At 37.6% G+C, this 15,432-nt stretch overlaps 1 protein-coding gene across 1 annotated transcript in view; it reads left to right on the plus strand.

The window, feature by feature from the left end:
- The window catches only part of EIF5B (eukaryotic translation initiation factor 5B), a 76,128-nt gene that overhangs the window by 26,259 nt on the left and 34,437 nt on the right, over positions 1-15,432 (plus strand). The window contains exons 2-8 of the mRNA XM_006050937.4: positions 2,342-2,467; positions 2,569-2,653; positions 3,311-3,983; positions 5,317-5,534; positions 5,916-6,066; positions 13,834-13,929; positions 14,424-14,513. Of these exons, the coding sequence (XP_006050999.1) occupies positions 2,342-2,467; positions 2,569-2,653; positions 3,311-3,983; positions 5,317-5,534; positions 5,916-6,066; positions 13,834-13,929; positions 14,424-14,513 (1,439 nt within the window). The remainder of the gene's footprint in view (positions 1-2,341; positions 2,468-2,568; positions 2,654-3,310; positions 3,984-5,316; positions 5,535-5,915; positions 6,067-13,833; positions 13,930-14,423; positions 14,514-15,432) is intronic.

The following is a 15,432-nucleotide window of genomic DNA, read 5'->3' on the forward strand; positions in this document are numbered from 1 at the left end:
AAGCATTAAGAAACTGTTAACTTCTCTTACTACCCAGAAGCAGCTTTTCAAACTCAGTGGCATACAGATGTAGTTCCGTGTTTTGTTAGTCTAGAGCTATTTGTTAATGAATATTGTGGCAGTATAGCCAACTGTTTTGATTAGATGAGTATAGTTAGGTGAGGGCTGACAAAGTTTTGGAGGTGAGGTGCCAAGTTTCAGTATTAACCGCCTTCACCTTCCCTTCTCACCCTGTCAGACTTCTGTTTTGTGAAATGTTGGCAGGGCTGCCTTTGGAGATAGTGCTGGTTGATCTCAAGCTGGGCCAGATGGCTGATGCTGGGCCAGGCTGAGGTTCCTGTTACCTGATGAGACCTGAGGTTTGGCCTTGATTCTTCCCTTCCCCATTCTGTGTACATTCAGTTAGTCACTGGTGGTGCTGATTGATCCCTTAGTATTTACCTGACTCATATGTCTTCATCTTGCCTGCCAGTGCTGCAAGTCAGGAGTTTGTCATCCCAGTTAACTGTAAAAGCTTCCTACCTTTTCTTGCTTCTTAACTAGTTGGGATTCTGCCCTGTCATTTATACCAGAGGCAGCTTTCTAAAATGCAAATTTGATTATGTCAGCAGGGTTAAGATCTTCAACTTCAGAGTCAGAGCTTCCTGGGTTCAAATCCCATCTCTGCCTTGTCTGATTCTGGACAAATTCTCTGTGCTTCAATTTCTTCATTTATTAAAAAAAGAAAAACAGGTCAAATCTGACTTGCAGTCACCTGGGAAGATAGCTAAACATACATTGCCTAGCTCCCACCCCAAATTCTGGTTCCCTAGATCTTGAGTGGGATTAAGAAATCAGTAGCCTGTAAAAAAGCTTCTCAGTTGGTTCAGATACCCTTTTTTGATGCCTCCTGAGGCCCTGTGCGTGTTATTACCTTTAGGTTTTTGCGCTCATTGTGTCTGATACATGGGCCTCCTTTGCCTGGTTAACTTCTTTTTTCCTTCAGTAACTCGGGTCAGAGTTTCCCTCAGCTGTGAAGTATCTGACTTTCTCTTTCTTGATTTGGTGCTTTGGAAAGTTACCACCAGTACAGCGGTTCTGTGTTCTATAATCTCCCTCAAATACACTGTCTAAAATATAGGACAAAAGGGAACACATTCAATTCTAATGTGTCACTTAGAGGCATTAAATTCCTTCATTTTGCAGTTCCTGATTTACTCATTTTCTCTCTCTCTCTCTCTCCTTGAAGCTTCTTGAGTATAAATTCTGTGTCCTCAGTGTCTTGTCACCTAATCTTAAAATTTGTTGCTGTTGGTTAGTTGCTAATTGTGCTTGACTCTTTGTGATCTCATGGACTGTAGCTCACCAGGTTCCTTCTTTCCATGGGATTTCCTAGGCAAGAATACTGGAGTGAGTTGTCGTTTCCTTCTCCAGATCTTAAAATCACATGTTTCATGTTAGGAATTGTTTTTGTTGAAGTGAAGCATCTTTGCAATGAGGCACCCACCAGTGGAGGCCGTGTTGCATGAGGTCCTTGTTTTCTTATTGCATCATTATTTGAATTCATACACCTTTTCTACCTGTGTGTCTCAGACTGACCTCCTTTGTTTTCTGTAGGTTTTAACGGAATTTAGTTTGTTTTGTTCTAAATAAAATGATATTGGTAGATGGGGATATTGGGGGATGGAACGAGAAATGAAACCAGGAATGTAAAAGATGGTGAGCAGGTTTGGTTCTGAATTTGGGGGCTGTTCTGTGTGTTTCATTTACTTAGTCATTCCTAATTTATTTAGATTTGGATGTGTGGTCATGAGTTGCTGAAAGCATTCACACTTTTTTGCATCTTTGTTTCCCCTCGATGAAAGTTCCTTTCAACTCTAAAATTTCTACTTTTCCAAGTAAAGCTGCAAAGATTTCCAAAGGTTTAGGTTTTACTGATAATCAAGTAATAATATTTTTCTCTTTTAAGTTCTTTTCATTTTATAAGTAACTCCATTCAGATATTCACACACACAGAAGAAACTTTGGTATCAACAAAAGTGAATTTCCTTTTCTTCTTTAGGGTTACTTGAACACAAGCATGAATTTCCTTTTCTTGATTACCTAGATTTTCTCCCTGGAGCTCTTCATTACGACTCTTTCTGGGTTTGAGTGTAACTCACACTTTATTGAAGTAGATGAGAGAGTCTGAATAAATAAAACCCAATGTTGTCATGAAAGACCTTGTCAAGTGATTTTTTTTCAGTGGGCTGCCAGTGCATGAAAAATGCTAAAATGAAGAGAAAATTTTATGTAAGTGAATGTGGTAGATTTATTATTTTTCTCTTGAGTAACACTTGGGTCTCCTTTGTTTTCATTTAAGTGCCAAGGATGACATTGATCTTGATGCCTTGGCTGCAGAAATAGAAGGAGCTGGTGCTGCCAAGGAGCAAGAACCTCAAAAGGCAAAGGGGAAAAAGAAAAAGGAGAAAAAAAGACAAGACTTTGAGTAAGTAGATTTTAAATATATTTGATTTTTCTTAGCTTTGGTGCTAGATTTACTTATTAAACTGATTCAGTATCTCAAACTGTATTTTAACCCGTTTCCAGTGAAGATGATATCCTGAAAGAACTGGAAGAATTGTCTTGGGAAGCTCAAGGCATCAAAGCTGACAGAGAACCTGCTGCGGTAAAGGTGAAATACAGATCACTGTTACTTGTTCATGCTTCTTTCTAGCTCCATTTTTAGGCACTGCCTTTGGAAATTTTTGAGCAATGTATTATGTTGGTTAGAAGTTTCTAGCTGATACCAAAGGGGGAAAACAGTTTCTAGGAAAGCAATAATAAATTTTGAAGTCTTTCACAGATATAAAGATACTTTATTTGGGAATCTAAAGCTGTTTCACTTTATATTGCCAGTTTATAAAATTGGTACATTTGGAAATACAACATTTCACAACTCTACCTCCATTTTCTATATTATTTCCTTTCCATCCTTTGAAATTGGATAAGCTTCAGAGTAATGAGAGAAGGGTAGGTATTTTTTTCTTTCAATTTTCCCCGTAGGTTTTTTATGCCATATGAGGAAGATAGTGAGCTGGACTGTGATTAATGTCTGCTTCAGAGCACTGGGTTCCAAAACTTCCAGTGACTGTGAGATGTGCTTGAGTCCTAGGCCAGCTGCTGGGACTTACTTGAGTTTTATATTCTTGTAAAAGAGCCGTAGTTTAAAATTCTTTTGATAGTTTTTTCCATGCGTACTTAATGAAGTACATGACTTTGAACAGCTTCAGTTATTTAAAAAAAATGAAATATAATGCTGTTAATATTTCTAACAGTGGACATGTTTTAGCCAACAGAAAATAATGAAGATGAACCCATCTCAAAACAAGATAAGAAAAAGAAAGGACAGAAAGGCAAAAAACAGAGTTTTGAAGATAATGATAGTGAAGAATTGGAAGAAAAAGATTCAAAGTCAAAAAAGACTGCAAAACCCAAAGTGGAAACGTACTCTGGGAGTGATGATGATGATGATTTTAATAAACTATCCAAAAAAGCGAAGGGGAAAGCTCAGAAATCAAATAAGAAGCGTGATGCATCAGAAGAGGATGAGGATAACAGTAAAAGAATTAAAGAGCGTATGAGAGCACATTCTTCTGGTGAAAGTGGTGATGAATCAGATGAATTTTTGCAATCCAGGAAAGGACAGAAAAAAAATCAGAAAAACAAGCCAGGTCCTACTGTCGAGAGTGGAAATGAAGATGACGACTCGTCCTTCAAAATTAAGACAGTGGCTCAAAAGAAGGCAGAGAAGAAAGAGCGTGAGAGAAAAAAACGGGATGAAGAAAAGGCAAAACTTCGGAAGCTGAAAGAAAAAGAAGAGCTGGAGTCTGGTAAAAAGGATCAGGGTAAACCAAAAGAATCTCAGCGGAAACCTGAGGAGGAAGCTCTGAAATCCAAAGTGACACTTGACTCTGGGGCAGCTCCTGCCTCTGAAGAGAAAGAGGGTCCCACAGGCGCAGAAGGTTGGTGGTAATATTGACAGAAGGGCCAGAGGCTTGGATTCATAATTAGTTCCTTTGTTTATTTGCTGTGCTGGGTTTTCGTTGCTATGCACAGACTTTCTGTAGTTGCGACGAACAGGGGATACTCCCTTACTTGTGGTGCGTGGGCTTCTCATTGTGGTGGCTTCTCTTGTTGCAGAGCACAGGAGGTCCTAGGAGCTTGGGCTCAGTGATTGTGGAGCATGGGTTTAGTTGCCTCGTAGCATGTGGGCTCTTCCTGGGCCAGGGATTGAACCCTGTCCCCTGCATTGGCAGGAAGATTCTTAAACACTGGACCACTGGGGAAGTCTTCAGTTAATCTGAATTTTGATTGTTATGCTCCAAAGTCATTTGTTATTTGTCCTTGGTTATAAGGGTACTGAGTTGTAAGATGCATAAAAAAAATTAGTCTAAGTACTTGTTTTAAATTGATTTTTGTTGCTAAACATGTATGTAGTATAAAGTATCTTTCAAATGAGTTGTACACAAACTAGGATTTTTGTGGAATTTCACTTTGGAAAACAATTTTTTGCTGCTGATGAATACTGGAAGTTGCTTAATGAAAAATTTATTGTTCCTTTTGATAACTCAGTGTGAGATGATACCTGAATTCTCTCCTGTTATTGAAAACCTAATTCAGGTTTTTAAATGAAAATGAAATGGAAAAGCAATATACTAAAATTAGTTAATGTCTTTTAAGCAATAGTGAGCCATGTTTTTGTACCAGAACCCGTTAACAAAAAAAAGCTATCTAGTTAAACTTACCCCTCTTATTCAGAATGAAAACAAAGATCAAGTGATTTACATAATTTTTCCTTTAGACTGGAAAACTTTTAATGGGAAAATTGGCATAGCTTTTAAACCTCTCAAATTCTTACTGTTTGGACATCTTTGAGGAGAACCATCATGAATGTAGCTTCAGAATCCTTAATTCTTCAGTATAATGCTAAAGAGTTCTTGGGACATATTTGTATTTTTGTGTTTTATCCTAGTATCTGTCCCCTTAAGGTAGGCTTCTTATCATCTCCATCTTACAGAAGCATTAGGTACAGTGTATCTTCTCCCTTCTGACAGCATCTTCCTGTCTTCTCGAATCACTTAGGATAACTCAGAGTAACACCAGCATCATAGGCGTCTAAGGAAGCCAGCTGGGTGGTTCTGAGCTGCACCAGCTCCTCCCAAGTGCTCAGGAGGCCTTGATGCCTAACGACCTTAGTCTGCTGCTGGCCCATTGTAGTCCCTGGATTCTAGGGTTTGCTCACCTCTGTTGTAGGAAGTGACTTTTAAAAATACTCTTTGCCTCTTTTTTTGGTAGATGACAATGAAGGAGACAAAAAGAAAAAAGATAAGAAGAAAAAGAAAGGAGAAAAGGAAGAAAAGGAGAAAGAAAAGAAGAAAGGACCTAGCAAAGCCACAGTTAAGGCTATGCAAGAAGCTCTGGCTAAGCTTAAAGAAGAGGAGGAAAGACAGAAGAGAGAGGAGGAAGAACGGATAAAACGGCTTGAAGAGTTAGAAGCCAAGCGTAAAGAAGAGGTATGTTTTTGTGAAGTTGCTGACATTGACACATTTTACTTAAATCCTCTTCTCATAACACATCTCTAGGTTTCTAATTGTAAAACTTTCTTAGTTGCATGGTAGTTCAGTTACATTATTGTTCAGATATAGATAATAAGATGAGTACAGAAAATCCTGCCTTATTTCCTCGAGTACAGACAGGAGTTGCTTTTGCATCGTTACCCTCACGTGATACTAATTATACTCATTGTGTACATTTAAAATACTTTCATTGGGAAGTTCCTAACATAATACTCTGCATGTATCTCAAGAGCTTTGTTAGAAATTTGGGGTGTTTGCTTTTAAATTTTGTAATTTGTTAAGCTAATACAGTTTTGTCTGCTATGTCTTCTTTTATAGGAAAGATTGGAACAAGAAAAAAGAGAAAGGAAAAAGCAAAAAGAAAAGGAAAGGAAAGAACGCTTGAAAAAAGAGGGGAAACTTTTAACTAAATCCCAGAGAGAAGCCAGAGCCAGAGCCGAAGCTACCCTTAAACTTCTACAAGCTCAGGGTAGGTGGTGGTCTTAATTAGCTGAACAGTCCAGAGAGTTCTCTCAAGCAGTTATCTCTGTAGTGGTCAAAAGGAGAATTGAATTGAGACAGAAGGAGAATTTCTGTGAAAAGGCTATGAAAAAGTCCAATAGTGTAAGTAGGTGAGATAATTTCATTATTTCAGGAGATGAACTCTGTACTGTGATAAATTTGCATGTTAAATAATAGTTTGTCTGTAAATGAAAGTACAGAATAGTGAAACGAGTCCCCATGTATGCGTCACTGAGTTCTAACACTTAGCATTCTTATTTTGTTCCCCTCTCACTCCTTCACCACCACTCTAGAGTGTTTTAAAGTGAATTACAGAAGTCAGTATTATTCTCTTCACAGTTTACTTTAGTAAGTGTCTCTAACAGGAGATTTTCCTTTTTAACATAGTATAGTATGTATTATTATATTTAACAAAATTCCTTGATTTCTTGATTTTGTCCATGTCTGTGTTTTTTCCACTTGTCTCCAAAACATCGTTTATAGATTTGTTCAGATCAGGATCCAGATTAGATTCAAGTATTGCATCTGGTTGATATGTGATTTGGTTGATTGGATTGATACTGCTGTTTTTGGCCTGGATTTATTTGTTCAAGATACTGGACTTTTTTTCTAGAATTTTCCCTGTTCTGAATTTATCTAATTGCATTCTACTGGTGTTGGTTAATTTATTTCTCTATATAGAGAATTATAATTTTTTAGATCTAACAGTTTGGCTGCTACTTAGCAGTGCTGTGTAGCACCCAGTGCCTCGTGTGAATAGGCATATGATCTGGTTGTCTTGCTTCTAATGATGTCAAGATTGATCATTGAGTTTAACCTTTGGTAGCCTTGTCCATTACAGAAGTACTTCATTGACTTTTCATCTAATAATTTAAATTCCAATTGGTGATCATTGCCTATATCCTGTATTTCATTAGGAATTGCAGAATTGTGATAGGAAAACCAGGAAATATGCTTAATTCTTTCCCTTTTTTCACTGATTTACAAAATAATAATTTGCTTTCCCCACAACCTCCAAAGCTAACCAGTGAGTTTAATTTTGTTTTCGATGTAGAACACTTCATCTTAATGGAATTTTATATAATTGATATGTTTTCATCTCCTGAAGTTATTTACATTTTGGATATTCTAATTAGATGCTATTTTTGGCTAGGAGGAGGTCAGTCAGGTTGGTCCCTATGACTTTTTCATTTGACTACAGTGTTCTTGGGCCCTTCCTTGCTTTCTGACACCATGAGATAGCTCAGGTTCACCTTGTACATTTTCTTCTCTAGACCTTGAAATCAACCGTTTACCCACCAAAGAAGTTGGTTCCTTTTAGTTTAGATTCCATAATACGAACATTTCATTAATTGTGTCTTTGACAGGTAAGATGATTTAAAATAGTGTCTTTGCTCCATCGAGAAGAATGTTTTGGGATTTCTCTTTATGTCTTGTCCCTGCATTCCACAGGTTTTATATTATAGTAATTTTGGTACTTATGCTATAATTAAAATAATAGCTACCATTTATTAATGTATTTAGTATATAACTGATGCTATTTTTGACATTATTTCTTCATAAAAGTCTTCATTTCCATCATGTAGATGAAAAAATGGAGACTCAGGAAACTTGAACAGCTTGCCTGAGGTCCTGGAGCTGAGATTTAACTTATCTGTGGGACTTCCTCTATGTTATGTTCAGGTGGAAGCAGTAAATTTAGAGAAACACAGGACTGAGATTTCAGAAAGTTTTATTTTTAACTGGGAATTTAGCTTTTTTAAAAAATGAAACTAAAGAACAGATTCGAGTACAACTAGCAAATCCAAATATTGGATTTAACTGATAGCTGTCTGACAGACTGGAAGCTCTCATGGAGAAGCTGGGATGGGGCCATACAGAGAGTGGCGTGCCAGTGTCAGAAATGCTGTTTTATGAAGTAGTTTGACTTGCGTTTATAAGATGAAAATTAAAATTATGAACTTGGCATCAGTCTTTAGGACAGGCTTGGAAGAGGTGGGATCTCGTGTGGCATCTCTAGCCTCAGTCTCCTTCTTTATTCTTCATAATGTTGCCCAGTGTTTGCCCTCTTATGGGCTCTGTATTGTCTGTTAATAAAAAAAAAAATCCAAACTTCTTAGTTGGGCATTAAAGGTCCTCCACAAGTTGTTGAGTCACTTCAAGGAAGAAATGCTGCATGTTATGTCTGACCATATCTTTTGAAGCCACCTTATTGGATAAATATTATTTACTATGTTCATTACCTAGGATTATATATATAACTTATTCATTGAGCTAAAAAATGTGTTCTTAGAGAGTGTATCTGCAGATATTTTCACATAATGACCTTGAATTGTGTAGCAGGTTATCTTTTTGGTCTGTTCATAGCCTTTAGCCTGTAACTACTGAGCATATAGCAAGTACACATTCCTTAAAAGACACAAACTACCAAAACTCAAATACATAACCTGGATAGTCCTGTATCTATTTAAAAATATACTCCTATCTATTTACATTTTAGCTCAGTTAAAAATTTACAATAAAGAAAACTTTATGCCTCTATGATTTCACTTGGGAATTCTAACAGATATTTAGGTAAGAAATATTGCCAGTTATGAACATTGTCTTCCAGAATCACCCAGCTCCTGAGGACAGCATTATCCTTATGTCATAGTGAGACAAAGACATTACAAGAAAGGAAATTGTAGATCAATATCCCTCATGAACAGAGATGCAGATTTCTCAACAGAGTATTAGCAGTGTGATTCCAGCAATGCAGTAGTCCCTTGTGCAATCTAGGAGTCGGGGGCAGCTCTCCATGCAGTCACCAGTTTGTGGACATTCGTAGTTGGCCCTCTGTAGCCACGGTCTATCCACATACTGAACCAGTAGTGGATCTTGTAGTACTCTAGTATTCAGTGAAAAAAGGTGAGTCCAAGTATCCGTGTAGTTCAAACCTGTGTTATTCAAGGGTCAACTATATAAACATACTTATGTGCATATATTTTTGTATATATTTAGGACAGTCTGTCATGACCAAGTGGATTTTACCTTGGTAGTGCAGGGGTGTTCAGTATTTAAAAATCAAGAAATAGTTCTCCATATTAATAGACTAAAGAAAATCTACATGATTGTCTCAATATACAGAAGAATCATTTCAAAAAATTCAGTATTCGTATATAATAAGAATCCACAAACTGGGGATAGAAGAGAACTTCCTTCCCTGATATAAGACATTTACAAAAAATATGCAATTATTACACTTACTTTTAAATGACTGAATACTAATAAACTCTAATATTGCGATTAAGGCAAGGGTATGCAGTTTCATCACAGTCATTCCACATTGGTCTGGAATGTCATGATTCAGGCAATTAGGCAAAAAATAAGGCCTGCAGATTGGTAAGAAATAGTCTATTCATAGATGCCAGTTGTCTACATAGAAAATTCCATAGAATCTATCCCCCACAAAATCCTATAGCTAGTAAGTGAGGTTAAGAAGATTATAGATAGGCCAGTATGCAAATATCAACTATTTCTATATGCTAGTAATTAACATATAAATACTAACAGTATAAAATTAACAGTACTATTTATAGTAGTACCCCCCCATAAAACAAATTGAAATACTTAGTTAAAATTCTAGTATTTGTGGAATCTATATGCTGAAAACTGTAAAATACTGATGAAAATAATCAAAGGCCTATGTAAATGGAGAGATGTTGCTTTTGCAGAGTCAAATGCAACAAATGCAAGCAGTCAAATCTGCTTTTGCAGATGTTGCTTTTTGCAGTCTGATACTGTTAAGATACCAGTTCTCCCAAACTGATTTGTAGATTCAGTGCAATCTCAGTCAGAATTACAGCAGAATATTCTGTTGATGTCTGTCAGCTGTTTCTAAAATGTATGTGAAAAGATAAAGGAATTAGAACGACCAAAGTATTCTTGAAAGAACCTTGGAAGACTCACAATATCCAATTTCAAGACTGGCTGTAAAAATACAACAATCACAGTGTGATACTGGTTAAATGGTAAACTAATAGGTCAATAGAACAGAACAGAATAGTCTGTCTGGTCAGGTTTTCTTTGTGTCATAAGTTCAGTTCAGTCCAGTCGCTCAGTCATGTCCGACTTTGCGACCCCGTGGAGTACAGCACGCCAGGCCTCCCTGTCCATCACCAACTCCTGGAGTCCACTCAAACTCACATCCTCTGAGTCTGTGATGCCATCCAACCACCTCATCCTTGTCGTCCCCTCTCCCGCCTTCAGTCTTTCCCAGCAGCAGGGTCTTTTCAAATGAGTCAGTTCTTTGCATCAGGTGGCCAAAGTATTGGGAGTTTCAGCCTCAACATCAGTCCTTCCAGTGAATATTCAGGACTGATTTCCTTTAGGATGGACTGATTGAATCTCCTTGCAGTCCAAGGGACTCTCAAGAGTCTTCTCAAGAGTCTTCACCACAGTTCAAAAGCATCAATTCTAAAGTGCTCAAGTTTCTTTATACTCCAACTCTCACATCCATAGATGACTTCTAGAAAAACCATAGCTTTGAGTAGATGGACCTTTGTTGGCAAAGTAATGTCTCTGCTTTTGAATATGCTGTCTAGGTTGGTCATAAATTTTCTTCCAAGGAGCAAGCATCTTTTAACTTCATGGCTGCAGTCACCATCTGCAGTGATTTTGGAGCCCCGGAAAATAAAGTCTCTCACTGTTTCCCCATCTATTTGCCATGAAGTGCCATGATCTTATGCCATGATCTTAAGACCAGATGCCATGATCTTCGTTTTCTGAATGTTGAGCTTTAAGCCAGCTTTTTCACTCTCCTCTTTCACTTTCATCAAGAGAGTCTTTAGTTCTTCTTTGCTTTTAAAAAGGGTGGTGTCATCTGTATATCTGAGGTGATTGATATTTCTCCCGGCAATCTTGATTCCAGCTTGTGCTTCCTCCAGCCCAGCATTTCTCATGATATCCTCTGCATATAAGTTAAATAAGCAGGGTGACAATATACAGCCTTGACGTACTCCTTTTCCTATTTGGAACCAGTCTGTTGTTCATGTCCAGTTCTAACTGTTGCTTCCTGACCTGCATACAGATTTCTCAAGAGACAGGTCAGGTGGTCTGGTATTCCCATCTCTTTCAGAATTTTCCACAGTGTATTGTGATCCACACAGTCAAAGGCTTTGGCATAGTCAATAAAGCAGAAATAGATGTTTTTCTGGAACTCTCTTGCTTTTTCCATGATCCAGCGGATGTTGGCAATTTGATCTCTGGTTCCTCTGCCTTTTCTAAAACCAGCTTGAACATCTGGAAATTCACGGTTCACTTACTGCTGAAGCCTGGCTTGGAGAATTTTGAGCATTACTTTACTAGTGTGTGAGATGAACACAATTGTGCGGTAGTTTGAGCATTCTTTGGCATTGCCTTTCTTTGGGATTGGAATGAAAACTGACCTTTTCCAGTCCTGTGGCCACTGCTAAGTTTCCCAAATTTGCTGGGATATTGAGTGCAGCACTTTCACAGCATCATCTTTCAGGATTTGAAATAGCTCAACTGGAATTCCATCACCTCCACTAGCTTTGCTTGTAGTGATGCTTCCTAAGGCCCACTTGACTTCACATTCCAGGGTGTCTGGCTCTGGTGATCATACCATCATGATTGTCTGGGTTGTGAAGACCTTTTTTGTATTATTGTTCTTCTGTGTATTCTTGCCACCTGTTCTTAATATCTTAATATCTTATGCTTCTGTTAGGTCCATACCATTTCTGTCCTTTATTGTGCCCATCTTTGCATGATTTGTTCTCTTGATATCTAATTTTCTTCAAGAGATCTCTAGTCTTTCCCATTCTATTGTTTTCTTCTATTTCTTTGCACTGATCACTGAGGAAGGCTTTTTTCTCTTTCCTTGCTATTCTTTGCAACTCTTCATTCAAATGGGTATATCTTTCCTTTTCTCCTTTGCTTTTCCCTTCTCTTCGCAGCTATTTGTAATGCCTCCTCAGACAGCCGTTTTGCTTTTTTGCATTTCTTTTTGTCATAGGAAGAGACAATTCAGTAGATAAAATATGGTGTTTGCTACAAGTGATAGTGGGATAATTAGACCATTTATTTGCAAAAAATAAAATGAAAAACCTGGCCCTCAATCCCACTCATTATATAGAATTTAACTTGTAATGGATTGTAGATCTAAATGTGAAGAACTTTCAGAGGAAAACATAGAAACTCTTTATGAGTTTGTGCTAGGCAGGGAGTGCTTAGGTACAACTTCAAAAGCATAATCCATAAAAGGGAAAAAAATGAGAAAATTGAGGAAGTCCAGTTAACAACTTCTGCCACTCAAAAGACACCATTGAGAGAATATCAAAGATAATACCTAAAAATCACACATCTGAAAATTGTGTTTATGTGTATATAAAGATAACTCAGAATTCAACAAGAAAAACAATCCTATTTGGAAAGGGGCAAAAGGTTGAAGAGACCCTTCACTGAGATACTGTAAGCATGTGGAAGGAATGCTCAACACCATGGTGGTGGTTCAGTTGCTCAGTTGTGTCTGACTCTTGAGACCCCATGGGCTGTAGCCTGCCAGGCTTCTCTGTGTATGGAATTCTCCAGGCAAGAGTACTGGGGTCAGTTGCCGTTTCCTTCCATGGGATCTTCCCGACCCAGGAATCAAACCCTGGTCTCCTGCTTTGCAGGCAGATTCTTTCCTGACTGAGCTACAAGGGAAACCATTAGGAAAATTCAAATTAAGACCACTATGAGGTACCACTACACATTTATTAGAATATGTAAATTTAAAAAACCCCAGCATTTGTCTTTACCAAATGCTGGCAAGAGCAGCTGGAACTCTCATGCGCTGCTGGTGGGAATGCAGAATTGCAGAGCCACTACAGTTGGCAGTTTCTCACACATTTAAATACAGTTGACCTCTGAACAACATGGATTTGATTTGTGAGGGTTTTTTTCAATAATAAATGCCACAGTACACGATTTGTTATTGGTTGAATCCAAGAATTTGGAAACCATGCATATAGAGGGCTGACTATAGGTTATATGCAGATTTTCAGCTACATGGAGGGTTGGCAGCCCAGAACTACATGTTTTTCAAGGGTCAGCTGTACGTATTTAATGTCCCATCCACTGCATGATGTGTATCCCAGAGAAATGTTCACACAAAAATCTGCATGCAAATGTTGATAGCAGCTTTATTCATACTGTCAAAAACTAGAAATAACTCAAATGTCCTTTAGCTGCCTATCGAATAAACGGACTGTGGTCCGTCCATACACTGGATTACTGTTTACCATAAGAAACGAAGTATTGATACATATAGTAACGAGGATGATTCGGATCCATTATGATGATAGCCAGACTGTAAAGCTTTATTTCTGTGACTTTCTGGAAAGAGACCATCTTAAGGGATGGAGAACAGATCAGTGGTTGCCAGGGACTTAAGGATGTGAATAGGGTTTAACGTCCCAGAGCAGCCTGGGGTGATGGAACTGTTATGCATCTTCATTATGATGGTAATTGTGTAACTACAAGCATTTGTCAAAAGTCAAAGAGCTAGACACCAAAAAGATGGAATTTTAATGCATGTTTAAAATACCTTATGTTGAAAAGAAGGGTTTCCATGAAAGTTCTTTATATTTTAGGGTATGTATCTCTGAGGTGAATAAAATGTTACCTTCTTAAATAGTGTTTCTTAGGTGTCAAGCAAGTAGTATAAACACTGAAATTTTCCAATTTTATCCCTCAGGTGTTGAAGTGCCATCAAAAGACTCTTTGCCAAAGAAGAGGCCAATTTATGAAGATAAAAAGAAGAAAAAACCACCACAGCAGATGGAAAATAAAGGTTTGCATACAAAACCTGTGATTTAGAAACAGTTTTGCTTGCCTTTTCCCCTATAACCTTAAAAACAGAAATCTTTTAAAAAGAAGTCTAACCAGAATTGCATATTGAAACCAACCAATTGCATATTGAAACCAACTATTAATGATATTAATATCATTCTCCACTGATTCAAATGACAGGTTAAGGGAAAAGTATATCGGTTTGTAAAATCTGAGTCCTATGCTATGAATAACTGTTATTGACTGAAAAAGCATAACTATCATTTCTTTTTTTTGCTGTTTCCTTCTCAACCTTCTGTAATTTTATATTCTAGTCTTGTCGGAAAGAAAAACTAGTTTCCTGTTTGTAAAAAATCATAGCTGGTATTAAATGTTTTGTAAACTTACTAAAGAATTTAGATTGTACTACTGGTGTTTATTCAGTAGTTAACAGAGTATCCTAACAGGAAATGCACTGAAAAGTATTGTTAAGTTGGTTTCTGTTCCTTTTATCAGTTTCTGAACCAGTGGAATTAAGTGCTGCTGCAGAAGTTGTGGAGCAAGGACTACCCGAAAAAGAAGAGACACCGCCTCCTGTTGAACCAGGCCAGTAGTGCTCATGTGTCCTAAGTTGTCTTGGTTGTCACTAGTTTGGAGAAACCAGATGTCTGGCAGAATTGGCCTTCTTACTTTGTAGTTCTTTCTTTAAATCGTTTCATTTTCTCTGGAAAAATTGTAGAGATGAGACTTGAATCACTGTTGTTCTTTACAGTGGTGTTGGAAGTGTTTTATAGAAAGGATTAGAGGTATTTGGATTTTCTCTAATGTTTTTATTTATGGGTCAGGATTCTTAGGTGGTACCAAAAAGACCTAAAGTTCTTTGTTTAAATCCTTTGGAAGCAAATTGGGAGCACTTTTGATTGGAGCTTTTTACTAAGAATCTTAAGAATTGACATTTTAAAATCTTCAGAGGTCAGCTTCTGTTTACTAAATTAGTAAGAGGATTCAGTTTACTCATTCTGTGTGTGTATTTTGGGATTGGAGAACATCTCTGGATTTTTTTTTTTTCTTTAAACATTGTTCTAATTCGTGAAACTAGGTGTTGCTAGGAGAGCCAGAGGCTGGCTACATTGTATGTTGGGTAAAATCAGGAGAATCTCCGGTGTTTACAGATAGGAGTAGGAGTTGCTTTAGAGAATGTTAAGACTGACCCTTACTGAGGAGAGTTTGGGGGAGAATGGATTCATGTATATGTATGGCTGAGTTCTTTTGCTGTCCTCCTGAAACTATCACAACATCATTAATTGGCTGTACCCCAATACAAGACAAAAAGTTTTGTGGTTTTTTTTTTTTTTTTTTTTGAAGATTGACCCACATTTGTGAAAGATACTGGGTTGGCCAATAAATTCATTCAGGGCTTAAGATGTTACAGAAAAACCCAAATGAACCTTTTGTCTAACCCAGTATTCAGATCAGATCAGATCAGTCGCTCAGTCGTGTCCGACTCTTTGCGACCCCATGAATC

Source organism: Bubalus bubalis, chromosome 12, assembly GCF_019923935.1.
Source record: "Bubalus bubalis isolate 160015118507 breed Murrah chromosome 12, NDDB_SH_1, whole genome shotgun sequence".
NCBI lineage: Eukaryota > Metazoa > Chordata > Mammalia > Artiodactyla > Bovidae > Bubalus > Bubalus bubalis.